This window comes from Phacochoerus africanus, chromosome 1, assembly GCF_016906955.1.
Source record: "Phacochoerus africanus isolate WHEZ1 chromosome 1, ROS_Pafr_v1, whole genome shotgun sequence".
Lineage (NCBI taxonomy): Eukaryota > Metazoa > Chordata > Mammalia > Artiodactyla > Suidae > Phacochoerus > Phacochoerus africanus.
The window spans coordinates 114,307,579-114,333,771 of record NC_062544.1 but is presented as its reverse complement, the minus strand read 5'-3'; the positions used below and the strand labels follow the sequence as shown (position 1 = coordinate 114,333,771).

Genomic DNA, 26,193 nt, shown 5'->3' with positions numbered 1-26,193 from the left:
ACAAAAAAATTTTAAAAGCCTAAAAAAGTTACATTTACACTGAAAAAAAATTGATAATTTGGATAGTGGGGTTAAAGATGCAGGATCAAATACCTTGAGATGGCAGCAGGATAGTGGAGGGGGCATTATCCTTTGATCAGATCAAAGACTTCATTAATTTCAGCTGAGGGAAGGTAACAAGTGTGGTCCAGGTGGAGCTGGGATGGAGAATAGGGTGGTAGGGAGACAGAGATCCAGTCGGCTCCCATTTCTTCAGTTAATGGTGATATACATCAACATTATGTAGGTCAAAAGAAGTGTTATTGGACATTTGAAGAAGGGATGGTATGAATTATTCAACTCAGGAAAAAGAAATGCAGGAGTTCCTGCTATGGTGCAACAGGATTAGCGGCATCTCTGTAGTACCAGGATGCAGGTTCAGTCGCTGGCCCGGGAACACCATATGCCACGGGGAACCAAAAAAGAAAAAAGAAATGCAAACACACTAGAGAAATTTATTGGAAAACTTGACCAGTGGAGTCACGTCTGCAGTCATGAATAGGAACTGAGACCATGCATTGTGGTTGTTTTTCTCTAGCTATGCTCACTCTTCTGCAGGCACAGAGCAGCAGATGATAGAGTTCATCCCAAACACATTTGCAGAGAGAGAGCCAAGGGAAGTCCAGTTATGCAGGGGAGAGATTACAATAATTAAGTATAGAATCTGAACCAGGTAAGGAAAGATATAGGGGCTTGTCATGGATGATGGCTGTAAAAAGTTGGTAGGGTCAAAAGATTGGAAGACCTTATCACATTAAAGAAATATTCTATTAGGGATATTTGAAAGGTGAACTGGAAGGCGAGAGTAAAGTAAAAAGAGAATGGAACTCTAGAAAAAGCAAATTGGGCAATAGTACAATTACTGGTAATGGTGAGGTCTAGAGCCACACTATTCAATGGAATAGCCACTAGCTATATGTGGCTATTTAAACCTAAATTAATTTAAATTAAATAAATTTAAAAATTCAAAAAAAATTTAATAGCTGCACCTACAGCATATGAAAGTTTCCAGCCCAGGCGCTGAATCTGAGCCACAATAGGGATCTACAGCAGGAACTCCTAAAATTCAATTCTTTAGTTGCAGCAGGCACATTTCAAGTGCTCTACAACCATGTGCGGCTAGTGGCTATCACACTGGATGGCACTGATGCAGAACATTTCCATCATCACAGAAATTTCCGTAAAGCAGCACTGCTTTAGTACAACCATGGGTGTGAGAATGGAGACAAGAGTAGGGGTGGGGTAATGTTGGAGGGAGCCTGTTTGCTGCACAGCCCTCAGGGAGAGGAGTTCTAGTAAAAGACTTGTGGAGATGGAGTTGAAGTGCCATGTCCCCAGAGTCATCACCTGCTCATCAACATCTCAGTCACACTATCACTAAGGCCAGCCCCTGTCTTTCACCTGGGGCTGCACTGCACTGCTCCCAGGAGAGTCAGCCACATGTTGGCCTTTACATGAGGTAATTGCCAAAGATACCTTGTCTGAGGCATCTGAGGCCCCAGTCAATCCCTAGCCACAGGCAGACAGAGAAGCGCCTGAGCTCGTTCTCATGTGCAGAGGTACCCAGAGTCTTCAGGAAGATGCAGCTCACCTGTCTCTCAGATCCCCAGTGAGGAGAAAGGAATGGGGTTGGGGATGGGAACTGGGACTTCTGGCTCTGTTATATATCAGGGTAGACTAGGATCTCAATTTCTGTTTTGACAACTTAATAGCATGTGGCATTGTCAGTCCAGAACGGGGAACATAGACACAAGGGGAAAAACCTCACTGAAGTTCTTTCCCAGGGAGAAGATGAAGCAGGATGACTTCAGTCCCAAAATTTCCATTCACTGAGGGGAGATCATGAGACATACCTGATCCGGTTAGACCTTTACTGGGGACAGGAAACATAGTGCCCCTCCATGCCATCCCTTAGGGGTTAATGATCTCAATGTGAAACTGCAGGTGAGTGGCTGTGACTACACAGTGGCCTCGGAGGAGGGCACAGGTCTGGCAGTTGTGGCATTGCCAGTGGCACTGGATGATGTAGATGGCGTTGAGCACCTGGCAGTATCGCCAGTGGACTCGCCACATACGGACCAATGACTGGAGCTTGACCAGTGCCCTCTCTGTGTGTGCGTAGGAGATCAGGGCTTCCCTCCGCTTCTTCTGCAGCAGCCTTTGGAGGGTCAGTCTCCACCAGCACTGAATGATCCAGGCCCTGAGGGCTGCATGCAACAAAGTCCGGCGTACCAGGGTGCCACGCCACCAGGCCTGGATCTTCTTGGCTGCTTTTATTCTTTTTTCTAAATTTTCCTAGGCAGAGATAAGAGAGACCACTCAGGAAACTTCCTGCCACCAACTTCTCAGATATTCCTGGAAATGGCCTGGATTCTCCTAACAGTCAGCCCTTTTTTGAAGACTTTGGGGGAGTTAGGACACTGACTAAGAGGCAGAAGTCCTGGGTGGTGAGTCCGTCCCTGCCAACATGGACACATCACCTGATACTCAGAGTCACAGCACCCTCCTCTTGACTATCTCATAGGTGCATGGATCAGGGGGAAAGCCACTAGTAATTAACAGGGTGTCTGAGGAATGAGAGGGACTTTGCGAGTCACACTCTACCTCTTCAGCACTTACTGTATTTGGGAGGTTTGGCTTCATAACTCTTTTGCTTGGTATTCTCTGCTAATTCAAGTCCCATTGGCTGATTTCTTCCTGCCCCTACAGGGTATTTCAATGTGGCCGTGGGTTTTTAACATCCTCATCACATATTCTACTTCCAAGCTTTCCATACTAAACTAGATTCTATTTTCTTTTTCTTTTTCTTTTTTTTTTGTCTTTTTGCTATTTCTTGGGCCGCTTCGGCAGCATATGGAGGTTCCCAGGCTAGGGGTCTAATCGGAGCTGTAGCCACCGGCCTACGCCAGAGCCACAGCAACTCGGGATCCAAGCCGTGTCTGCAACCTACACCACAGCTCACGGCAATGCTGGATCGGTAACCCACTGAGCAAGGCCAGGGATAGAACCTGCAACCTCATGGTTCCTAGTCAGATTCGTTAACCACTGCGCCACAACGGGAACACCTAGATTCTATTTTCTAACTTCAGTCCTCACATTCTCATCCCCCAGCTCATGTATTTCTTGAGGGTTTTCATTCTCTCTATTCATTCTTCATGTCACAGTCAATAAACCCAGACCCAGGGGGCCCGTGCTGAGAAGGTACTGGAGGAAAAATGAGCCAATATTGAGTTGATTCCTGATCATTTAAACTCTGGATCCATAAGAGGCACCGTCCCACACCCTCACGACACAGACATAGGTGTTCTGGATATCTGTTAACTATATGGAGATTTAACCTACCTTTTTTTCCCGCTTCTGCTTCTCCTTCTTCTTCTTCTTCAAGGCAGTTATTTCTTCGGTGTCCTCAATTACAATTAAAATTACATTGCCTTCTGTCTGTCATCAGAATAAGACCGGAAATGAATGGATGAGCTAAGACTGCTGTTTCTCTCTATAGCTTTGCACAAAGAAACCCACTGCCTCAGCTGGCTTCCCCTCTTTTCCCCAAACCTGTGGAATCCAGGGTGATTCACCCCACCCTGAGCCTGCCTAGTAGAACTGGTCACATCTCTTACACAAAATCGAATCCCCATGGCTTGTCTCTAGATGGTTTTTTAGCCTTGATTTCTCTACTTCCCAAGGTCTGGCATGAGTAATATGAGGGGGGAACTATGAGTTAACAATTGCTTTATGACATGAGGATTGGATATCTGCCACATAAGTTGAGTCTTCCTCAGAAACAAGCTTCATGGGAACGTGTACCACCTGCTTCCTCCCCTTCTCTCAGAGAGGTACCAGAGCTCAGAGTGGGAAGACAGAGCACTTGAGTGCCATTCCGTACCAAGGCTCTCCTCCGGCGAGGCCCATCCCCATTCTTTCTCACTATCAGTCACACGGGAGGGTGGGAGGTGACCACAGCAGTGTATCTCTGTACAGCTCTCTATGGTCTCGGTGGACTAAACACTTCCTGTCTTCCTTTAACTCAGGTTTCAGAACCTCAGTGCCCTGCAGGAATCTAGAAAGCAGTAAAATAAAGATAAAAATAAAAATTTAACATTAATTAAGTAGAAAACAAAAATGAGGGGTGGAAGGTAAATTTAAAACGCAATATTTTCCGAGTTACCTTCAAATTATTGCCTCTGTGCTGGGTCTCAGAGCATGTGAGGTTTTTGTGAACCTTTGAAGAACAGTCACTGTTTCCTATGGCCCTCCAGCTTTCCCCTCCCCCACATAAGCCCCACTGGCCTTCAAAGCCAGAAATTCTGGGGGCTCGCCATCCCAGTGCAGGATCCCCAGGCTGAGGAGCCCAATGTCGAGCTCAGACCCCTCACTCCTTGGGGAGAACCTCTCAATTCTTATCATCCTTTTGTCTGTGAGTCATCACCCTGGGGTGTGGGTCTTGACTGTGCTGTGTCTCCACTCCTCCCACCTATCTCATTGTGGTTCTTTCTTTAGGTTATCTTTTTTGCTAGTCTTTAGGTCATCCTCATAGATGGTTGCTTTGAAAATAGTTGTGATTTTAGTGTGACTGTTGGGAGGAGTTAAGCTCAGGGTCTTCCTGCTCTACCAGCTTGTCCACACCTTCAGATTAGCATTTCTTGATGTTTCTTGCCTGAGTTATTCATTACTATGATTGTTTCTAACCACTGAATTTCTAATACCATTATTTTTTCTACATGTATTAGTTGCTTTCTATTGTAAGGAAGACATTTCTCTTCTCATTAATTTTTCATTTACTAATTTATGTCAGTGTGAACTGATGGGTTCCTATTTAATTCAAAGGTTATAATCTGCTGTCATCAGAATAATTTTGGTGCTCAAACTGACCTCAATTTGGCCACTGGGAGACCTTCAGGCAGGCTTCTGTGTTCTTTGACATATCCCCTTCACCTTTGATTATTTCTTTCACCAAGATACTATTGACTTGTGAGAGAATAGGGGATATATATTGGTCTTTGCCCCCAGACCCTGGCACAGAACTCCTGAAACCCTTGTAATTCTTTTTTGGGGGGTGGGGTTGTGAATAATATTTAGTCATTTTTGTTTACAACTGAAACTCTGGGAATTCAAAATTAACATCCTTGCCTGTGAGCTTCTTATAGACTCCAGAAAATATTTCAACCTTGTGTTCCACATTGTTCTGATGCTTTATCCACATGAACCTCTAGGAGACAGCTGCCATCTAGTTGAACACGAATTCTCGTGCTCAGTCTCACTTGGGGAAACCAAATTCTCTGGGATCATATCATGCATGGCAGTCAGAGTGAGGCTCCTGGGAGGCTTTTGCTTGTTATTATTATTTCTTTTGTATGACTTTTCCAAGTTGGCTTAGGCAGAATTCTCTTCTGAGTGATAAAGACAGCGTGCTTCCCACTGAACTTCTTCTCCAACTCACGCACTAGCCAGACCTTGATTTTCTAGAAAGATTTCAGTTGAGGCATGGGAACAAAGATTATAATAGCTTTCTGACTACCATCAACTTCAGTTTTCTTGGTGGCTGTATTGTTCAGCTCCTGTAGCTGGGCCTTGAGGTCTAAGTTCCTCTCCAGCTCCAGGAGGGCCTGGGAGATGCTGGACTCAAACGCAGGAGGGAAGATTCGAACCATAGTAAAGCCACAAATACAGGGCCTGGATAGAATTGCGTATTAATTCATTACCTAAATATTTATAGAAATATCAAAAAGACAACCACAATCCAATTGACATTTTTTTCAAAACTTGAGTAGACTTTTCTCCAGAGAGATATACAAATGACCAAAAGGCACATAAAGTTGCCCAATACCCTTCATCATTAGAGAAATGCAAAACAAACCATGAGATACCACTTCACACCCACTATGACGGCTAGAATTTTCACAAATGGAATATAACAGTATTAGCAAGGACACAGAAATGTTTGAACTCTGTACATTGCTAGTGGAAATGTAAAAGCGTGTAGCTGCTACTCATATTGGCATTATTCTCAATTGCCAAAAGGTGCAAACAATTTAAATGTCTATCAGTTGATGAGCAGATAAATAAAGTGTGAATTATTTGGACAAAGGAAATACACTATAAAAAGTAATGAAGTACTGAGGCATGCTACAATGTGGATGAGACTTGAAAACATCATGTTAAGTGAAAGAAACCAGACACAAAATATTGCATGATTCCATTTACATAAAAACCCAAACTAGATAAATCTATTGAGACAATGCAGCCAGTGGCTGGAGAAGCAGATACTGGGAAGTGATTGCTTTATGGGTATGAAGTTTTTGTTTGGGACGATAAAAATATTTTATAACTCAATCTTGGAGTTTCCATCATGGCTCAGTGAAAACGAATCTTGACTAGCATCCGTGACAATGCAGGTTCGATCCCTGGCCTTGCTCAGTGGGTTAAGGATACGGTTTTGCTATGAGCTGTGGTGTAGGTCGCAGACACAGCTCAGATCTGGCATTGCTGTGGCTGTAGCATAGGCCAGTGGCTGTAGCTCTGATTTGACCCCTAGCCTGAGAACCTCCATATGCCACGGGTACAGCCTTGAAAAAAACAAAAAACAAAACAAAAAAACTACATAATTGTGAATGCACTAAATGACACTGAATTATTACTCATGTTAATAGTTAATATTACATGATGAGGAGTTCTGTGGTGACTCAGTAGGTTAGGGATCTGGCTCAGGTTGCTGCTATGGGGCAGGTTCGATCCCAGGACTGGGAACTTCTGTATGTTGTGGGCACAACCCAAAAATATTACGTGATTAATCTAAAATGGTTATGTGAATTTAACTTCTATTATAAGCCCTGTATATACATATTTTATGTCACTTTATGTGATGTCCAGGGACAGCCACAAGAGAATAGGAGAGGGCACAGTAAACAAGGTTTATCATACTTACAGATCCTAGAGAAGAGGTCGCGTCATTCCCCCCAACCCGCCCCGCCCCCTGACCACCCCGTGGCACATGGAGCTCCCAGGCCAGGGATCAGATCCAAGCCATAGCTGCGAACTAAGCCACAGCTGTGGAATGCCAGATCCCTAACCTACTGTGCCAGTATGGGGATTGAACCCATGTCCCAGCACTCCAAGATGCTGCTGATACCGTGTGGCAGAGTGTGATCTCCAGATCTCCTCATGTCACACAGGGTCACAAGGGAAGCATCAGATTTGGGCAAGTGGCAGAAGACAGGGGTGAGAAAAGAAGTTTTGCCATGGTCTTTCTTGGAATGGGAAAGGCAAGGCAGTTTAGCATTGGCTAGTTTGAGTAACTTGGGCGGGCTCTAAATTATAGGGCTGTCCCCCAGATGCCCAGTTCTGGGATGAGTGAGGCCCAGGAATACTGCCCTCTGGGGTGTACAGGCCTGAGAGAGCAGGTAAGGCTCTGGATTGGTTAGTTTGCACATCAAAGGCCGGCTCCAGGCTGAGTGCTTTGCCATCTCAAAGACTTGGCCAGCACCGGGAGGGGGAGTCTACCCGAGCCAGCAAGGGGTTTTTAAAAATGATGTCAAAATGTCACAACATACAGACAATAAAAATGTACAGACAAAAGCATACCGAGAGGGAGCGAGAACCCGCTGTTCTAGGTCCTGGGAACACAGCACTGAACCCAGAGTCCCTCCTCTCCTGAAGCTCACCTCTCCTGGGGGAACAGAAAACAGAAAAGGGGGTAAGATAACCACTACGGGGATGAGGACTGAAGCTGGAAAGCAGAGCCAGGAGCCAGAGCACACAGAAGGGGGCGGCGGGAAAAGCTGTTTCATTTGGGTGGTCAAACCAAAGAAGGCCTCCTTGGAAGGAACAGAGAGCAGAGACAAACCTGAATGGAGCGAGAGCTCTACTTGCAAGAAGACAATCCAAGGAGAGGAGGCAGCAAGGGCAGAGAGCTGAGATGGGAGGCTGCTGGTCTATTTGATATTAGCAGAGCTGCCAGGGAGGACCCTGACAGGGTGAGATGGCCAAGGCCAGACCGTGCAGGCTTATGTAGACCCCGGAGGGAGGGCTTGGGAATGGTTCTAAATTGAATGAGAAGCCACTGAACGACTAAGAGCACCAGATGGCACAGGGCTCCACGCTGTGCGGCTATAAGGGGCGGGGGGCACCATAAACACAGACCTCGCTATAAAGCAGTTTCCCTGGTGCTGGCTGACTCGGTGGCCCTGCAATGCCATCTCGCCTCCCCACGGCAGACATTACTAATCAAGCACAGACTCTGCTGATCTAGCACCTGGCTCCTAAAATCCTCCTCCACATGGGACTGCAGACAACTCCTGCCGCTCCCACAGAGCTGACCTGTGAGAAGCCCAATATCTGCCACCATATACCTTGACCTTTTGCCGAGACAAGGACCTCGTGGAGCTTGTCTGACAGAGTGTTGGAGTGCCTGTCATGACTCAGTGTTGGAGTCGACCTGGTCAATTCTTTATTGGGAAGGGGATGCAGTCTGTAATCCGACAGACCTGTGACCCCAGAAAGATCTCAAGCTCAAGTCTTAGCTGGCTTGCTGTGATTTCATAGCTGCCCCTGAAAAAGCCACGGGTATGGCAATTATGCCAGCGCCAGTAGACCTGGATGATGCGGGCAGCATTAAGCAAACGGCAGTAACGAAGGTGGACACGCCACATGCGGACCCAAGACTGGAGTCTGACTGCTGCCCAGTTTTGCCGGGCATAACACTCCAGTGCAGCCCGCCGTCTCTTCTCCAGCAGCTCTGCCAGCTTCTGCTTCCACCAGTACTGAATGATACTCGCTCTTAGTGCAGCATGCAGCAGCGTCCTACGAACCAAGGTGCCCCGCCACCAGGCCTGGATCTTTACTGCTTTCAAGTGATTGTCAGGGGGTGGCTTTTTCACTGGGGGTGGGGGCTGCAAGGAAAAAGAAGGGTCACTCAGGAAACATTCGCAACCCTTCTCAGCCCTGGCGTGAGTCAGGAAAGGGGTCCTGACCCTTTGTCAACAATGGCCCCTTTCTCAGAACTTCCTCAGCACTGGGCAGGCCACAGGCTAGAGCAAAAAGACCAGACGAGGGGTCTCTACCACTCTTCATGAGCAGACACATCACGTTGACCTCCGAGTCTCAGGATCCTCATCTGTGACATGAGGTGCACCTGCCCTAGCTGTCACCTGGTTACTTGGACCTGGGTGGCCAGTCTAGAACAAGAACATCACGATCTGTGGGTCAGAGGATTACAATGTTCCACTTGGGCCTGACCACCTACCTGGGATGCACAGCCCTCCCTGCAGACCTCGCCCGCAGGCTGAAGAAGGCTCAGGCTTTGCCCTCTTTTCATGCTTGACTCCAGCTCCAATGCACCACCTGCTGGCTCCCTCCAGCACGTCATAGTGTTAGAAGTGTGCCTTCTCTACACAGTTTGGAGTCTTTCTCCGGTATTCCTCACTCTCACCTGTTTGGCTCCTCACACCTTGAACTTCAGTTAACACCCACACACATGCACTCACGGAAACACACACACACACACACACTTCGCACACAATTCCAGACTTGGGTTTCCCTGTACTTGACTATGCATCCCCAAAACAGCCCTCACCACCCACTCCTCAAACCAGTGGCATGCTTTGATTCCCACTTGTCAGAGTTCCTTCTCCCTACAACCACGTCTCCATGTCTCACTCACACCCACCTTTTCAGACCACGAAGGAACTAGGACAACAGGACAACCAAAGATGAGTCCATTCCTATTCGTTCCAGCTGTGGATAGGACAACCACTCATCCTGGTTGGCCTGGGACATTCTTAGTTTATGATTGTTGTTCCTAAGCATTAATTTTCATAGCACTACCTTTCACTCACAGATGTATCCCGCTTTGGATGACAAAAATCCCTGACCATCCCATGCCATGGGCCACAGAGAAGACAAGCCATCACTCCCATGTGACTGTGATTGGACATGTTGCAGGTTAGGGTCCCCTCAACTCTTAGGGTCTCCATTGACCTACCTTTGGCCGAAGATGTAACATATATTTCCATCTTTCTCTGGCAGTGCGTCAATAAACTTCTGTAATCAGAGTTTAGAGGGGAAAGTTGGGTAGGTTTATCTCTGTAAACTCTGTGCCAAGTCTAACACATGTTCTACCTCCTGCTGTGCCCAGAGAACCAAGATATAGGACTAGCGTCTTATTTATTTATTTATTTATTTTTGTCTTTTGTCCTTTTAGGGCTGCACCCATGGCATATGGAGGTTCCCAGGCTAGGGGTCTAATCAGAGCTGTTGCTGCTGCCCTATGCCACAGCCACAGTAATGCCAGATCCGAGCCACATCTGTGACCTACACCACAGCTCACGGCAATGCCAGATCCTTAACCCACTGAGCAAGGCCAGGGATCAAGCCTGCAACCTTATGGTTCTTAATCAGATTCATTTCCACTGCACCACAACAGGAACTCCACTAGCATCTTTAAATAACTATGGAAACCCACCTTCCCTACCTGCAACTTTGGGCAGACTGGTTCTTTCTTATACAACATCGAATGCCCATGACTTGGAAATAGCTTGTTCAAATCCCCTAAGGTCTGTGATCCCTTAAATTTCCCATACTTGGGAGGTAGTGGTTCCATCACTCTCAGGTCTGTACTCTTTCTTAAGATCTGTACGAGTTGTATACATCAGTAGTTCATATCTTTTTATTGCTGAGCAGTATACCATGGTATGTATGTACTACAATTCACTTAGCCAATTCATTTAGCCATTCATCTATTTGGGTTGTTTCCAAATTTTTGGCTACTATCCAACTATGAAATTTTTTATAAAGTTTTTGTTTGAACGTATGTTCTCAATTCTCTTGGGTATATATCTAGAAGTACTCCTGTAGTTCTATAGTTAACTTTCTGAGACCACCAAATTCTTCCACAGTAGTTACCCCATTTTACATTTCCATGCAGTCTTCATACTCTGCTACATTGTAGATATTGCTGTGTTGCACAGATGAAGCCAAAGGCAACTTCCTGATGGACTGATGTGGGAGGGAAGGAATGGAGGTAAGTAAAAGGGAATATTCAGGGAGGAATTTGAATTAAATAGATTGGGTCAATGGTCAAGGGAAGTAATTTTGGTCATTTTTGCCAACAATCTCTCTCATTGAATCCCCTTGATGAGTATCATTTCTGCAGAGTTGGGGGTAAGGGAAGCTCAGCTGGAGTTGCGTTTAGGACAGAATGAGAGATCTGGAAGGGGAGACAGTGACAACGTATTTGCTATGAGGAGATTTGTAAAAACTGGAATAGGAGATAGTCAAGGATGGACTATTTAATTTTGGGGACACTTTGTATGTCAATGGGAATGATTTGATGAAAAGGTAGATACTGATTTAGAGAAAGAAATGAAATTACAGGATGATGCTATTGCAAAGGCAAGAAGTGAGAGTGAGTAAAAGAAAAAGCTCCAGAAGAGCAAAGTGGAGGGTGTGGCCTCAGATGGGGCAAAGACAATTCATTTCAACCAAGGAAGGCCAAAGGTATGCAAATGATGCTGAGATGAAGGCCAAGATGATAGGGAGACGGGGGTCCAGTCTGCTGCCATTTCCTCAGTTAACTGCGTGGTAACATCATCATTTGAAGTTAAGAGGAAATGAGAAGGAACTGCCCATTTGAAAAGAGAGGAAGGAATGTGAAATCTTCAGGTCAAGAAGCAAAATAACAGAGAAATATCTTGAGAAGTTTATCCACCTGTTGTCCTGAATATACACCTAAACCATGCAATATGGTGATTTGTTTTTCTTCAGGGAAGTTCAGCTCCTCTGGTCCAAGATGTGAAGTGTTGTGTTCATCCAAAGGTGGAGAGAGAGAGGGCAAATGGTGGTAAAACTGTAAGAGAATGCTCAACAGACAGTGGAATCTAAGCTGGGGACAAGGGGTGACAGCACGATGGGTAATAAGATATTGGTAAGATCAAGAAATTCCCATTGTGGCACAATGGGATTGGTGATGTTGGGGAGCACTGGGACATAGGTTTGATCCCTGGCCTGACACAATGGGTTAAGGATCTGGCGTTCCTGCAGCTGCAGCTTAGGTTGCAGCTACAGCTTAGGTTGCAGCTGCAGCTTAGGTAGCAACTGCAGCTCGGATCTGATCTCTGGCCTAGGAACTCCATATGCTATAAGGTCGCCAAAAAAGAAAAAATATATATATTGGTAAGGTCAATTTCCCTGAAGTCCTTAGGACCGAAGCAATATTTTTTTAATAGTAATTTTTATTTTTTCCATTGTAGCTGATTTACAGTGTTCTGTCAATTTTCTGCTGCACAGCAAGGTGACCCAATCACACATGCATGTATACATTCTTTTTTCTCACATTATCATGCTCCATCACAAGTGACCAGACATAGTTCCCGGTGCTACACAGCAGGATCCCATTGCTTATCCATTCCAAAGGCAATAGTTTGCATCTACTAACCCCAAACTCCCAGTCCATCCCACTCCCTCCCCCTCCCCCTTGACAACCACAAGTCTGTTCTCCAAGTCCATAAGTTTGTTTCTTTTCTGTGGACAGGTTCATTTGTGCGATTTATTAGATTCCAGATATAAGTGATATCATATGGTATTTGTCTTTCTCTACCTGACTTACTTCACTTAGTATGAGAGTTTCTAGTTCCATCCATGTTGCTGCAAATGGCATTATTTTGTTCTTTTTTATGGCTGAATGGTATTCCATTGTGTATATATACTACATCTTCTTAATCCAATCATCTGTCGATGGACATTTAGGTTGTTTCCATGTCTTGGCTGTTGTGAATAATGTGAAGCAACATTTAGATTAATGCCTAAGAAGCAATGGCTCTAAGACAGGGGTTGACAAACTTTTTCCGTAAAGGGCCAGATAGTATCTTAGGTTTGATGTCTGTACAGTCTCTGTAACAATCACTAAACTGCAGGCCATAGTTTTCTGACCTCTGCTCTAAAGGATAGAAGGCAGAAGACAGAGATTGGGGTGATTGACATTAATATCATTGCTGTGATCAGTTTTGAGTGATGACAGATGTCAACGAATAGGACCTATGGGGCCTTCCTGGGACAGACCTCTCGCCTCCATGCCCTCTGCCTGCCTCTTGTAAAAAAAAAAAAAAACATTAGCTGGAGAATAAATTTAATCAGAAAATGCGGGGATAAAAAATGCAAAAACAAATGCAAACAAGACAAAATAACAATGGTTTAGCCATTAAACAAAGTCAGGGACATTTACTTCCTCCTCAAGGGCTATAGATAATATTCTGAGCCATATCCTTTGAGATGTTTTACTGAAACACCCACCAGGTGGAAGAAATTAACTGTATTCTGCCCATAAGCATATAGACCCCAGACTGGTAGGAACCAAAGTGTTGATGATGTTGACTCCCAGCTTCTCACCACCAACCAATCAAAAGACTGTAAATGATCACATACCCTATAACGTTCTTCTCAGCACATAGCCCCTTCCTCTTTCCCCTATTTTGTCTTCAAACAGAACCCAAAGAATGGCGTTTGGGTTTGGGGACATAAGACCACCTTCTCCCCAGGACTGCAAACTTCCTCAATAAAGCTATCTTTCCTTTTACCCAGCATCTGTCTCTCAGTATTGGATTCTTCTTTTTTTTTTTTTTGGCTACGCCCCCCCACAAAATGTCCTGAGCCACTGAAGTGAAAACACTGGCTCCTTAATCCCCTGTGCCACAAGGGAACTCCTCAGTATTGGATTTTTAAATGATGAGCAGATGAACTTAAGTTTATTATTTTTTATTTTATTTTATTTTTATTTTTATTTTTTTGCTATTTCTTGGGCCGCTCTCACGGCATATGGAGGTTCCCAGGCTAGGGGTTGAATCAGAGCTGCAGCCAGCCACTGGCCTACACCAGAGCCACAGCAACGCTGGATCCGAGCCGGGTCTGCAACTTACACCAGAGCTCACGGCAACGCTGGATTGTTAACCCACTGAGCAAGGGCAGGGACCGAACCCACAACCTCATGGTTCCTAGTCGGATTCATTAACCACCACGCCATGACGGGAACTCCAGAACTTAAGTTTAATAACACAAGTGCTAGGGCAATGCCACCACATGTGGTGAGCATTTGGTACCACTAAGATAAGTACAGATATTTAGAGCAAGCATTTACAAATGTTTAAAGCAAATTGAAATAGTAATTTTATGTATGTTCTAATAATTAAAAACAAGCCTTATATTTTGCATGCTTTTTCCATTTATTTTGTTTTATAAAATAATTGGTCTGTGATGGATTGGACATTAAAAAAAAAAATGGTCCCTCCCCACAGACAGCTTCAGAAGCAGTGGTCTACAGTGCAATCATGGGAGTGGATGACTAAGCTAGGATGGAAGTCAAAATCACTGGAGATGAGAGACTAGCAGCTTGGGGCCATCATCCAGTCAATGTTGAAGTCATTAAGAATCACATCATACATAGGGTAGAGGATGTAACTGGGAGCCCTATTTGTGTTCACCACCCTGGAGAAGCTGGCCCTGAGGAGGGAGGATGGAAGCAGACCTGAGGTTCCTTAAGATTATGTTATCTACTATTTCCCAAAGAAAATAGCATCCAAGTTAGCATGAAGCTTGCAAAACCTTGTATCCAGTCATCACTAAGGCCAGCCTTCTGTGCTTTCTCTGGGATGCTCTGCTCCCTGGAGAGCCAGCCAAGTGCCTGACTTCTGTTTGAGGCTTGCCAAATAGAAAGCCAATGGGCACAACTCCAGCTGGTTCCTGATGGCAGGCTGAGAGAGGTGTAGCATGGCCTCACTTTCCTAAGAGGAGGTACTCAGAGTCTTCAGGAATATAAAGCCCAGCACCTCCCAGTTGCAAGTTTAGAAGACCGGTGCCAGGGCTGTAGAATGGGACAACTGGCTCTGCATATATGGGGACAGCCTCAGGCAGCAGCTTCTGATTTGGACAGAGTCACTGGCATATGGCCTCTGTGGGTCCAGAATGGGAGCCATAGGCACTGAGAGGTAGGAATGGGGGTAGGAGGGAGAGGTACCTATATGTACTTTTTTTTCTTTTTTGGCCACCCCATGGCATAAGGAGTTCCTGAGCCAGGGGTCAGATCTGAGCCGCAGTTGCAACCTAAGCCACAGCTGCAGAAATCTTTAAACCACATTGCCGGGCTGAGGATCAAACCTGTGTCTCAGCACTACCGAGATGCTGCTGATTCCATTGTGCCACAGTGGAAAATCTAGAGGTACCTATATTGAAATGTTTCCCCCAGTAGAAGAGAAGGGGGAGACCTGAATCCTTGGTTCCCATCGCGTGGAAGTCACTGAAACGCACAAAACCTGGTCAGACATTTATTGGGGTGGTGGAGCCAGTTCTCCACCCTATAGCACTCTTAGACTGATAGGATTTCAATATGGAACTCTGGCTGGTTGTAAGTGCCTCCATATTGGGCCGGTGAAACATCACTGGTCTGGAAGGTGAAGCAGCTCTTTGGAGCTTGAAGTATGCAGATAGCATTGCATACTTGGCAGTAACGTTGAAGGCACTGCCACATGCGAACCCACGACTGGAGCTTGACTGCTGCCTGCTCCTGGATTACATAGATCTTCAATGAGTTCTGCCGTCGCTTATCCAACTGCCTCCATGTGACTGTTCTCCACCAGTATTGAATCATCCAGGCCCTGAGGGCAGCAGCCAACAGGGTCCTACGCACCAAGGTGCCACGCCACCAGGCCTGGATCTTCCCAGCTGCCTTCATTCTTGCTCTTTGGCGTTGTTTTGCAAGAAGCAACTAACCAAGCAAAGCAGAGGACTCCCAGTGAATCTGTCACCATAAACCACAGCTCTGATGTCTGCCACAAAGGACCTCTGATCTTCTCTCTTAAAGGTCAGCCTTTCCCTTGGTGGTTCTGAGGACCTAGGAGACCTGTTTGGGGTTTTGGCTCTACTTCTGTCTTGCTGTGGCCATGAACACATCTGCTCACCCTGAGTCACAGTGTTTTTGTCTATAAAACGGGGATACTCTTGCCCTGTGGTCTTCACAGGTTCATGGAATCACTGGAAACACTTTCTGATCCACAAGACCTGACAGGGGTGTGAGCCACCAGAGGGTCCTCAGGATGAACCTCTGTGTATATAGTTTGCATCTCAGTCCAAATTCCAGTCTGTGATGCTGCCTCTGGATGCCTAGGACCATGTCACAGCCCCTGGGGGACTCCCCACCTCACTGCTTTTGACTTCTACACTACTACCCTTCTGGACCTTCTCTGGCTCCCCAGTTCCCACTGTGCTGGGTCCCACTTTCCACCTGGCCTGTCGGCATCCTGATTTCTTGATTATCTACTGTCGCTCTCCATCCTTATCATAGTTCACCCAGAACAGGGAGGGAATTTACAAGGACAGGAGGCAACATGAACTGACTCCTGTGAGACCAGAGATGGAGTCTTAACTTCCAGGGATTATGGGGTCGGAGGGCCAGTGATGTGTTCCTCTCATGCTCCCACGTACCTTCTGCCTCTCTCTCTCTGGAGCATCATCATCTGGTTGAGACTTCTGCAATAAGAATGCAGGGAGAAATCACGAGTGAGGACCAGCCTCTGTGCAAAGTCTCCATAACCCCTGGTCTTTCCCTGGGTCCCTTAAAGTCACCTGGTGCTTCCCTCTGCCATGAGGCAACTTCCCACCCCCGGGGGAGGGAGTGCCTAAGTCTTACACAGCATTTACTGCCCATGGTTTTGGGGACAGTGGTCAGGTGTTCACATCCCCCTCTGGTCGCTGCTCCATTGGCCCTGGCAGAGGCAGGAAGGATGGTAGATGAGGAGATAGCCATGATGTCACAAGGGCAACTATGACCCAGGAATCATGTTGCCTTCTCCAGGCTCAGAGTTGTTGGATAAAGTGGAAACATCTGCCCACTTCCCTCCTGCCAGGGATGGACCAGGGTCTTTGGTAGAACCATAGGCCCCGAGAGTCTGTCTTTTCCCAAAGATGATCTCTGATCTGGTTCTCCTACAAGACCCTCCTGTTCTCAGCCACTGTGTGCAGCAGCTCACAGGGTGCAGAGGGAGGTGTGTGGGCCCAGCTGTTCCCCATGTCCTTCTGCTTTTTCTGCCATAGGCCCTTCTTCAGTGGGTGAGAAAGTTTCCTTTAATAGAGATCAGTAGGTGAGGGTGAGCAGAAGGTGCCAAGGAAGGGTCGAGATGGATGTACCTCAGCCAACTTCTGCTCCCTCCTTCCAGCTGCTGAAACCCTGTCCTTCTGTAGCTGTTTGGTTGCACTTAGCAAGCCAATATATACTCCTTATAACAAAATAAGCCCTTTCATCCTATGTATGAAAGAGTTGGCTGGAGGAATTTACCAAACATGAGTCAATATCTGGGAGATAGCGTCCTCTTTCCCCCCACTGTAGACTCCTCTGGTAGTGGCAATGGTCATCTAGTTCTCCAGGCTCACTTCAAAATCCAGCTGTCACCTGGCTGTCCCCACTGCTATTTTCCAGTGATGTTCATTTTCTCTTTATAGACTCTCCATGGAGCTCCCTCCAGATCTCAAGAATATGCTGACACTGACATGGCTTTTTTTTTTTTTTTTTTTTGGTTACACCCACAGCATATGGAAGTTCTTGGGCCAGGGATTGAATCCAAGCTGCAGCTGTGACCTACGCCACAATTGTGGCAATGCCAGCTTTACAATTCACTGCACCACAGTGGGAACGCGGACGTGGCCTCCTCATTATCTATCAACTTCCCACCAAATATGAGGATATTTTCAATTTAGGTCTGATCATGAGCGTTTATGTTATGCTAACTACTACTGAAAACCATGACATGTGAACACTTCGATTCCCTTCCTTTCCCCACACAGCTTCACAGAAGCTCTTATTATTAAACTATTTAAAAATACCTGTAATTTGGGAATTCCCTTGTGGTGCAGCAGGTTAAGTATCTAGCATTGTCACCACAGTGGCACAGGTTGGATCCCTGGCCTAGGAACTTCTGTAAGTTGCAGGAGCAGCTCCCTCCCCTTCAAAAAAAATCTCTAATTTGATAACGGTGACTCTGTATGTACTCATGACCCAGCACAACCTGTCTTTCTCCTCTGAATTCATTTCTAAATGACCTCCAATTATTCCTGGCAGCAGTCAATTGCTTTGAGGAGCAGCTGTGGGAGGTCTTCTCCAGGGATGCATAGGGGATGGCTGGCTGAGTCATAGCAGGTGGCTCCTCTATACCACCAAATCCTGACAAACTGCCTCCACTGTAGCAGCCCCAGTCTAACCTCTGAAAATCACATACTAATTTTTCTCAAACTGAAAGATGTAAAGTGTTATCCCCTTGTGGTTTTTACTTTGCATTTCTCTCACTAGAGACTTGAGCAGAGTAGGCTTAAGGGTGCTCCAATCTTGACATAGACCCTGTGTGAACTTGGCCTTTCACCTTCTTTCTGTTTCCTTCAGGGTAAAGTGAAGAGAAGGCACTGCTCTTCCATCATGGAGCTTCTGTGAGGACTCATGCAGGGAAAGTCCTTGGAACACCATGGAGTCGTAGTATTGCTCTACCTCTTTTACCTTGCATGATTATTGCATCTTGGCTATTTGGCATCTCTGTGTAACTGCCTGGTCCTGTCCTTGGCCTATTTTTCTATTGGATTTCCAGCACTCTCTTGTATGACTTCCTTAGATAATCCTCTGCTGGACAGAAATGTTCCAAATATCCTTTTCTAGGCATCATCTGCCTGTTAACTTTTCCCATGGTGTCTTACATTGCACAGATATCTGTTCATTCATTTTCCCCTTTATAACTGTGCTTCCCCATCTAATCTGATAGATTTTTATTTATGTTTTACGCTGAGGTCTTTGACAAGTAATAGGAACATGATCCTGCACACCGTTTCTCCCTCTTTCTGGGACTAAGTTCCTCATTTTGATAGTGCACATCCTCCCTTAGTTTCCTAAAAAAAGAAGTATGTACCTAAGTTGTAATCTGAAAGTGACTTTATTCTTTTTTTTTTTTTTTGGTCTTTTTGCCATTTCTTGGGCCACTCCCGTGGCATATGGAGGTTCCCAGGCTAGGGGTCGAATTGGAGCTGTAGCCGCTGGCCTACACCAGAGCCACAGCAACACAGGATCCAAGCCAAGTCTGCAACCTACACCACAGCTCCCGGCAATGCCGGATCCTTAACCCACTGAGCAAGGCCAGGAATCATGGTTCCTAGTCGGATTCGTTAACCACTGAGCCACGACGGGAACTCCAGAAAGTGACTTTATTCTACACTCAAGGTGCTTCTGTTGTGGTTCAGCAGGTTAAGAACCCAAGGATGCAGGTTAAGGGTGGGCTCCAATCTTGACACAGACTTTGTCTTTCATCCTCCTTGAGGATGCAGGTTCGATCCCTGGCTTCACTCAGTGGGTTAAGGATCCGGTGTTGCTGCAGGCTGCAGTATAAGTGGCAGTTGTAGGTCAGATACAGCATTGCTGTGGCTGTGGTGTAGGCCTGCAGCTCTGATTCGACCCCTAGCCTGGGAGTTTCCATATGTCGCAGGTTCGGCTGTAAAAAGGAAAAAAACAAAACAAACCTTTTTACATTCAAATGTGATGGATGGTTTTGCGTAGTACAGAATCCTAGATTGAAAATAATTTTACTCAGAATTTTGGGGGCTTTGTTATACTGTCTTCTAGAAGTCATGCTGCTATGATTCTTTTGCCCATGGGATATGACTTATTTTTCCTTTTTTTTTTTTTTTTTTTTGTGTGTGTGTGTGTGTGTCTTTTTGCCTTTTCTAGGAACACTCCCATGGCATATGGAGGTTCCCAGGCTAGAAGGTCTAATTGGAGCTGTAGCCAGATCCTTAACCCACTGAGTGAGGCCAGGGATCAAATGCGTAACCTCATGGTTCCTAGTTGGATTTGTTAACCACTGAGCCACGACGGTAACTCCTATTTTTCCTTTTTGGAAGCTTTAAGATCTTCTCTTTATCCTAGATGTTATGTTATTGTTTCAGTAAATACTTATGTAATGAGTAGTTACAATTCATAATTAAGTATTACTTATGAGTTCATGATTCTATCCAGGTCTTAGGTTTGTGGCTTCATCATGATTCAAATCCTGCTCCTTAGAAACAACTGTCTTCCCATCTCTGATGATGCTCTCAGCTAACCTTCCCAGGTAACAGACATGCTGTTCTCAACTTCTCCAAGATTTTTTTTTCTTGTTCATTGTGTTGGATGCTTGATTAGCCTTTTAGTTTAGAAATTCATGTTATCCAACCCTGGAAAACTTTATTGTATTAGATTTTTAAGAAAATAATTTCTATCCTTCAATTTTCTAAATTTAATACTTAAAGAAATCCTACTAGATCATAGATTAGTCCTCTAATTTTTAAATATTTTCTACATTATTTTCAAATTCTACCTTATTTGTTCTATTTTGGAAGTTTTCTACTTTTTAAAGAGTCTTAACTTTCAAGAGCTCTTTCCTCCAAATATTTTTTTATTACTCAATGAATTTATTACATTTATAGTTGTACAATGATCATCACAATCCAATGTCATAGGATTTCCATCCCACAACCCCAGCCCATCCCCCCCCAACAGTTTCTTTGGAAACCATAAGTTTTTCAAAATCTGTGAATCAGCATCTGTTCTGCAAAGGAGTTCATTCTGTCTTTTTTTCAGATTCCACATGTCAGTGAAAACATTTGATGTTGGTATCTCATTGTCTGACTGACTTCACTTAGCATGATAATTTCTAGGTCCATCCGTGTTGCTAAAAATGCCAGTATTTCGTTCCTTTTAATGGCTGTGTAATATTCCATTGTGAATAAAATTCCAATGCAATACATCTTCTTGACCACTCCTCTGTCAATGGACATTTAGGTTGTTTCCGTGTCTTGGCTATTGAAAATAGTGCTACAATGAACACTGGAGTGCATGTGTCTTTGCGCGTCATGGTTTTCTCTAGAGATGCGCCCAGGAGTGGGATTGCTGGATCAAATGGGAGTTCTATTTTTAGTTTTCTGAGGAATCTCCATACTGTTTTCCACAGTGGTTGCACCAATTTACAATCCCACCAACAGTGTCATAGGGTTCCTTTTCCTCCACACCCTCTCCAGCACTTATTGTTTATAGACGTCTTGATGGTGGCCATTCTGGCTGGTGTAAGGTGGTATCTCATAGTGGTTTTGATTTGCATTTCTCTAATGATGAGTGATGTTGAACATCTTTTCATGTGTGTCTCAGCAATCCGTATGTCTTCTTTGGAGAACTGTTTAGAGCTTCTGCCCATTTTTTGATGGGGTTGTTTGTTTTTTTGGTATCAAGCGGTAAGAGGCGTTTATAAATTTTGGAAATTAATCCCTTGTCAGTCGATTCATTTGCAAAGATTTTCTCCCATTCTGTGGGTTGTCTTTTCATTTTGTTGAGGGTTTCCTTTTGAGCTTGATTAGGTCCCATTTGTTTATTATTGTTTTTACTGTCATTACTCTAAGAGGTGGGTCTGAGAAGATGTTGCTGTCATTTATGTTGGAGAGTGTTTGGCCTATGTTTTCCTCTAAGAGTTTTATAGTGTCTGGTCTTATATTTAGGTCTTTAATTCATTTTGAGTTTATTTTTGTGTATGGTGTTAGGGAGTGTTCTAATTTCATTCTTTTCCATGTGGCTGTCCAGTTTTGCCAGCACCACTTATTGAACAGGCTGTCTTTTCTCCATTGTATATTCTTGCCTCCTTTGTCATAAATTAGTTGGCTGTAGGTGCGTGGGTTTAATTCTGGGCTTTCTATCCTATTCCACTGATCTATATTTCTGTCTTTGTGCCAGTATCATATGGTTTTCAGGATTGTTGGTTTGTAGTATAGTCTGAAGTCTGGGAGCCTGATTCCTCCAGCTCCATTTTTCTTTTTCAGGATATCTTTGGCTATTCTGGGTCTTCTGTGCTTCCAAACAAACTTTAAAATATATTGTTCCGGAGACCATAGACAGTTTGGGGGTTGGGGGATGTGCTTTGGTTGTGGGATGGAAATCCTGTGAAGCTGGATTGTGATGATCATTATACAACTACAGATGTGATAAATTCATTTGAGTAATAAAAAAAAAAGAACATAGCTTGAGAAAAAAAAATATATTGTTCGAGTTCTGTGAAAAATGTCCTTGGTAATTTGATAGGGATTGCATTGAATCTGTAGATTGTCTTGGGTAGTATAGTCATTTTGATAATGTTGATTCTTCCAATCCAAGAGCATGGTATGTCTTTCCATCTATTTGTGTCATCTTTGATTTCTTTTATCAGTGTCTTATAGTTTTCAGAGTACAGGTCTTTTGTCTCTTTAGGTAGGTTTACTTCTATGGATTTTATTCTTTTGGATGCGATGATAAACGGAATTGCTCTCCTAATTTCTCTTTCTGATCTTTCATTGTTAGTATATGGAAATGCCATCAATTTCTGTGTATTAATTTTGTATCCTGCAACTTTGCCAAATTCATGGATGAGCTCTAACAGTTTTCTGGTCAAGTCTTTAGGATTCTCTAGGTATAGTATCATGTCATCTGCAAATAGTGATAGTTTTACTTCTTCCTTTCTAATTTGGATTCCTTTTTTCTCTTTTACTTCTCTGACGACCATGGCTAGGACTTCCAAAACTATGTTGAAGAGTAGTGGTGTCTTGTTTCTGATCTCAGCGGGAATTCTTTCAGCTTTTCACCATTGAGAATGATGTTAGCTGTGGGTTTGTCATATATGGCCTTTATTATGTTGAGGTAGGTTCCCTCTATGCCCACTTTCTGAAGGGTTTTTATCAGAAATGGGTGTTGGATTTTGTCAATGGCTTTTTCTGTGTCTATTGAGAGGATCATGTGGTTTTTATTCTTCAGTTGGTTAATGTGGTGTATCACACTGATGGATTTGTGGCTATTGAAGAACACTTGCATCCCTGGGATAGATCCCACTTGATCATGATGTACAATCCTTTTAATGTATCGTTGGATGTGGTTTGCTAGAATTTGGTTGAGGATTTTTGCATTGATGTTCATCAGTGAAACTGGCCTGTAGTTTTCTTTTCTTGTGGTATCTGTGTCTGGTTTTGGTATCAAGGTGATGGTGGCCTCACAGAATGAGTTTGGGAGTTTCCCTTCCTCTGCAATTTTTTGAAATGGTTTCAGAAGGATAGATGTTAGCTCTCTCTAAATGTTTGACTGAATTCGCCTGTGAAGCCATCTGGTCCTGGACTTTTGTTTGTTGGAGGTTTTTTAATCACAGTTTCAATTTTGATTCTTGTGATTGGTCCATTCATCTTATCTATTTCATCTTGGTTTAGTCTTGGAAGATTGTACCTTTCTAAGAATTTGTCCATTTCTTCTAGGTTTTCTGTTTTATTGGCGTATAGTTGCATATTGTAGTCTCTCATGATCCTTTGTATTTTTGTGATGTCTGTTGTTACTCCTTTTTCATTTCTAGTTTTATTGATTTGAGTCCTCTTTCTTTTTTTCTTGAAACGTCTGGCTAAGGGTTTATCAATTTTCTTGATCTTTTCAAAGAACCAGCTTTTCGTTTCACTGATCTCTTCTATGGTTTTCTTCATTTCTATTTCATTGATTTCTGCTCTGATCTTTACGATTTCTTTCCTTCTACTAACTTTAGGTCTTGTCTGTTCTCTCTCTAGCTGCTTTAGATGTACAGTTAGCTTGTTTATTTGAGCTTTTTCTTGTTTCCCGAGGTGGGCTTGTATTGCTATAAACTTTCCTCTTAGAACGGCTTTTGCTGCATCCCATAGGTTTTGGAGTGTCATATCTTTGTTGTCATTTGCTTCTAGGTATTTTTATTTTTTATTTTTTTGCTTCTTCTTTTTTTTTTTTTTTTTTTTTTTGCTTCTAGGTATTTTTAAATTTCCTCTTTGATTTCTTCAGTGGTCCATTGGTTGTTTAGTAGCATGTTGTTTAGTCTCCACGTGTTTGTGTTTTTTGCAGTTTTTTTCTTGTTGTTGATTTCTAGTGGTATAGCGTTGTGGTTGGAAAAGATGCTTGATATGACTTCAGGTTTCCTAAAGTTACCGAGGTTTGGTTTGTAGCCCAGGTTGTGATCAATCTTAGGGAATGCTGCATGTGCACTTGAGGAGAAAGTGTATTCTGTTGCTTTTGGATGGAATGTCCTATAAGTCTCTATTAAGTCCATCTGGTCTAATGCTTCATTCAGGGCCTGTGTTTCCTTATTGATTTCCTGTCTGGATGATCTGTCCTTTGCTGTAAGTGGGGTGTTAAAGCCCCCCACTATGATTGTGTTATTGTTGATTTGTCCTTTTAAGGTTGTTAGCAGTTGCCTTATATATTGTGGTGAACCCATGTTGGGTGCGTAGATATTTAAAATTGTTATATGTTCTTCTTGGATTGATCCTTTGATCATTATGTAGTGACCTTCCTTGTCCCTTAAAATATTCTTTTTTTTTTTTTTTTTGACTTTTTGCTATTTCTTGGGCCACTCTCGCGGCATATGGAGGTTCCCAGGCTAGGGGTTGAATCGGAGCTGTAGCCACCGGCCTACGCCAGAGCCACAGCAACTCGGGATCCGAGCCGCATCTGCAACCTACACCACAGCTCATGGCAACGCCGGATCGTTAACCCACTGAGCAAGGGCAGAGACCGAACCCGCAACCTCATGGTTCCTAGTCGGATTCGTTAACCACTGCGCCACAACGGGAACTCCCCCTTAAAATATTCTTCATTTTAAAGTCCATCTTGTCTGATATGAGTATTGCTACTCCAGCTTTCTTTTGATTCCCGTTCACATGGAATATTTTCTTCCATCCTCTCACTTTCAATTTGTATGTGTCCCTCGAAGTGAAGTGGGTCTCTTGAAGACAGCATATATGTGGATCTTGTTTTTGTATCCATTCAGCCAGTCTATGTCTTTTGGTTGGGGTGTTTAGTCCATTAACACTTAAGGTAATTATTGATATGTATGTTCTTATTGCCGTTTTATTAATTGCTTTGGATTTGTTTTTGTTGCTCTTTTTTCTTCCCTTCTTCTCTTGTTCTCTCCTCTTCTAGCTTGTTGACTATCTTTAGTGTTGTACTTGCACTGATTTTTCTTATTTGTTTGTGTATCAACTGTAGATTTTTGGTTTGCAGTTATTCTGAAGTTTTGATATGAGTCTCTATATATATATGAGAGATCATTTTAAGTTGTTGATCTCCTAATTGCAAGTCAACCTCCAGTGTCCTGCATTTGTACCCACGTCTTCTCATGATTTCTGATTTTGGTGGTATAATTGTGTGTGGATGATTTTGTATCTTTACTGTATATATACCTTTATTGGTGAGCCTTGTCATTTGTGGTATTTTTGTTTCCTGTTGCTGCTTTTTCTTTTCTGCCTAGAGAAGTTCCTTTAGTATTTGTTGTAAGGCTGGTTTAGTATTGCTGAATTCTCTTAGCTTTTGCTTATCTGTGAAGCTTTTGATTTCTCCTTCACCTTGCTGGGTAGAGTAATCTTGGTTGGAGGTTTTTTCCTTTCATCACTTAAGTGTATCATGCCACTCCCTTCTGGCCTGCAGTGTTTCTGCTGAAAAATCTGCTGATAGCTTTATCGGGGTTCCCTCGTATGTTATTTGTTCCTTTTCCTTAGCTGCTTTCAAGATTTTCTCTTTGTCTTTAATTTTGGTCAGTTTGATTAATATGTGTCTTGGGGTGTTCCTCCTTGGGTTTATTTTATATGGTACTTGTTGCACTTCCCAGATTTGAGTGAGTGGTTCCTTTCCCATGTTAGGGAAGTTTTCGGCTATTAGCTCTTCTGAGTATCTTTTCTGTCCCTTTCTCTCTCTCTTCTCCTTCTGGCACCCCTATAATACGGATGTTGGTGTGTTTAACATTGTCCCAGAGTTCTCTGAGACTCTCTTCATTTGTTTCCAAACTTTTTTCTCTTTTCTGTTCCACATCCATAATTTCTACTAATCTGTCCTCCACCTCACTTATTCGTTCTTCTGCCTCCTGTATTCAGCTATTGGCTGCTTCTTGTGAATTTTTTAGTTGTTACTGTATTTTGCATCTCTTCTTAAGTTTTACATCTTGTATCTCCTTGGTCAGTGTTTCCTGTGTTATCCATCTTTGCCTCCAGTTTATTTCCAATGTCTTGCATCATCTTCAGCATCAACAGTCTAAAGTCTTTTTCCTGGAGGCTGAGAATCTCCTGATCACTTAGCTGATTTTCTGGGGATTTTTC

General features: G+C 43.8%; 3 protein-coding genes and 1 pseudogene across 3 annotated transcripts; all 4 read right to left on the bottom strand.

Moving 5' to 3' along the window:
• Positions 1–1,950: 1,950 nt before the first annotated feature.
• On the bottom strand, positions 1,951–3,674 carry IQCF2 (IQ motif containing F2). The gene is made up of 3 exons (XM_047754459.1): positions 3,657–3,674; positions 3,382–3,477; positions 1,951–2,334 (listed from the first exon to the last, which is right to left on the bottom strand). The coding sequence occupies exons 1-3, from the start codon at positions 3,672–3,674 to the stop codon at positions 1,951–1,953; spliced, it is 498 nt and encodes a 165-aa protein (XP_047610415.1).
• A 1,451-nt stretch (positions 3,675–5,125) lies between these two features.
• LOC125110570 (40S ribosomal protein S7-like) lies at positions 5,126–5,687 on the bottom strand (annotated as a pseudogene).
• Positions 5,688–8,154: 2,467 nt separating this feature from the next.
• On the bottom strand, positions 8,155–9,400 carry LOC125110562 (IQ domain-containing protein F5-like). Its single transcript, XM_047751896.1, has 2 exons — positions 9,278–9,400; positions 8,155–8,924 (listed from the first exon to the last, which is right to left on the bottom strand). Exons 1-2 carry the CDS (start codon positions 9,398–9,400, stop codon positions 8,475–8,477), a joined length of 573 nt encoding a protein of 190 aa, XP_047607852.1. The 3' UTR covers positions 8,155–8,474.
• A 5,794-nt stretch (positions 9,401–15,194) lies between these two features.
• IQCF3 (IQ motif containing F3) lies at positions 15,195–16,822 on the bottom strand. The gene is made up of 3 exons (XM_047751883.1): positions 16,706–16,822; positions 16,501–16,545; positions 15,195–15,784 (listed from the first exon to the last, which is right to left on the bottom strand). Exons 1-3 carry the CDS (start codon positions 16,820–16,822, stop codon positions 15,386–15,388), a joined length of 561 nt encoding a protein of 186 aa, XP_047607839.1. The 3' UTR covers positions 15,195–15,385.
• Between the last annotated feature and the right edge of the window lie 9,371 nt (positions 16,823–26,193).

Coding starts and splice junctions, on each gene's coding strand:
- IQCF2 (XM_047754459.1), bottom strand. Junction 2,335..3,381: donor AGCAGAAGCGGGAAAAAAAG/GTAGGTTAAATC, acceptor ATCTCTGCCTAG/GAAAATTTAGAAAAAAGAAT.
- LOC125110562 (XM_047751896.1), bottom strand. CDS start 9,400: ATGACGTGCTGGAGGGAGCCAGCAGGTGGTGCATTGGAGCTGGAGTCA. Junction 8,925..9,277: donor GGGAGGGCTGTGCATCCCAG/GTAGGTGGTCAG, acceptor TTTTCCTTGCAG/CCCCCACCCCCAGTGAAAAA.
- IQCF3 (XM_047751883.1), bottom strand. CDS start 16,822: ATGGCTATCTCCTCATCTACCATCCTTCCTGCCTCTGCCAGGGCCAAT. Junction 16,546..16,705: donor CCATGGGCAGTAAATGCTGT/GTAAGACTTAGG, acceptor TTCTTATTGCAG/AAGTCTCAACCAGATGATGA. Junction 15,785..16,500: donor CAGAGAGAGAGAGGCAGAAG/GTACGTGGGAGC, acceptor TTGCTTGGTTAG/TTGCTTCTTGCAAAACAACG.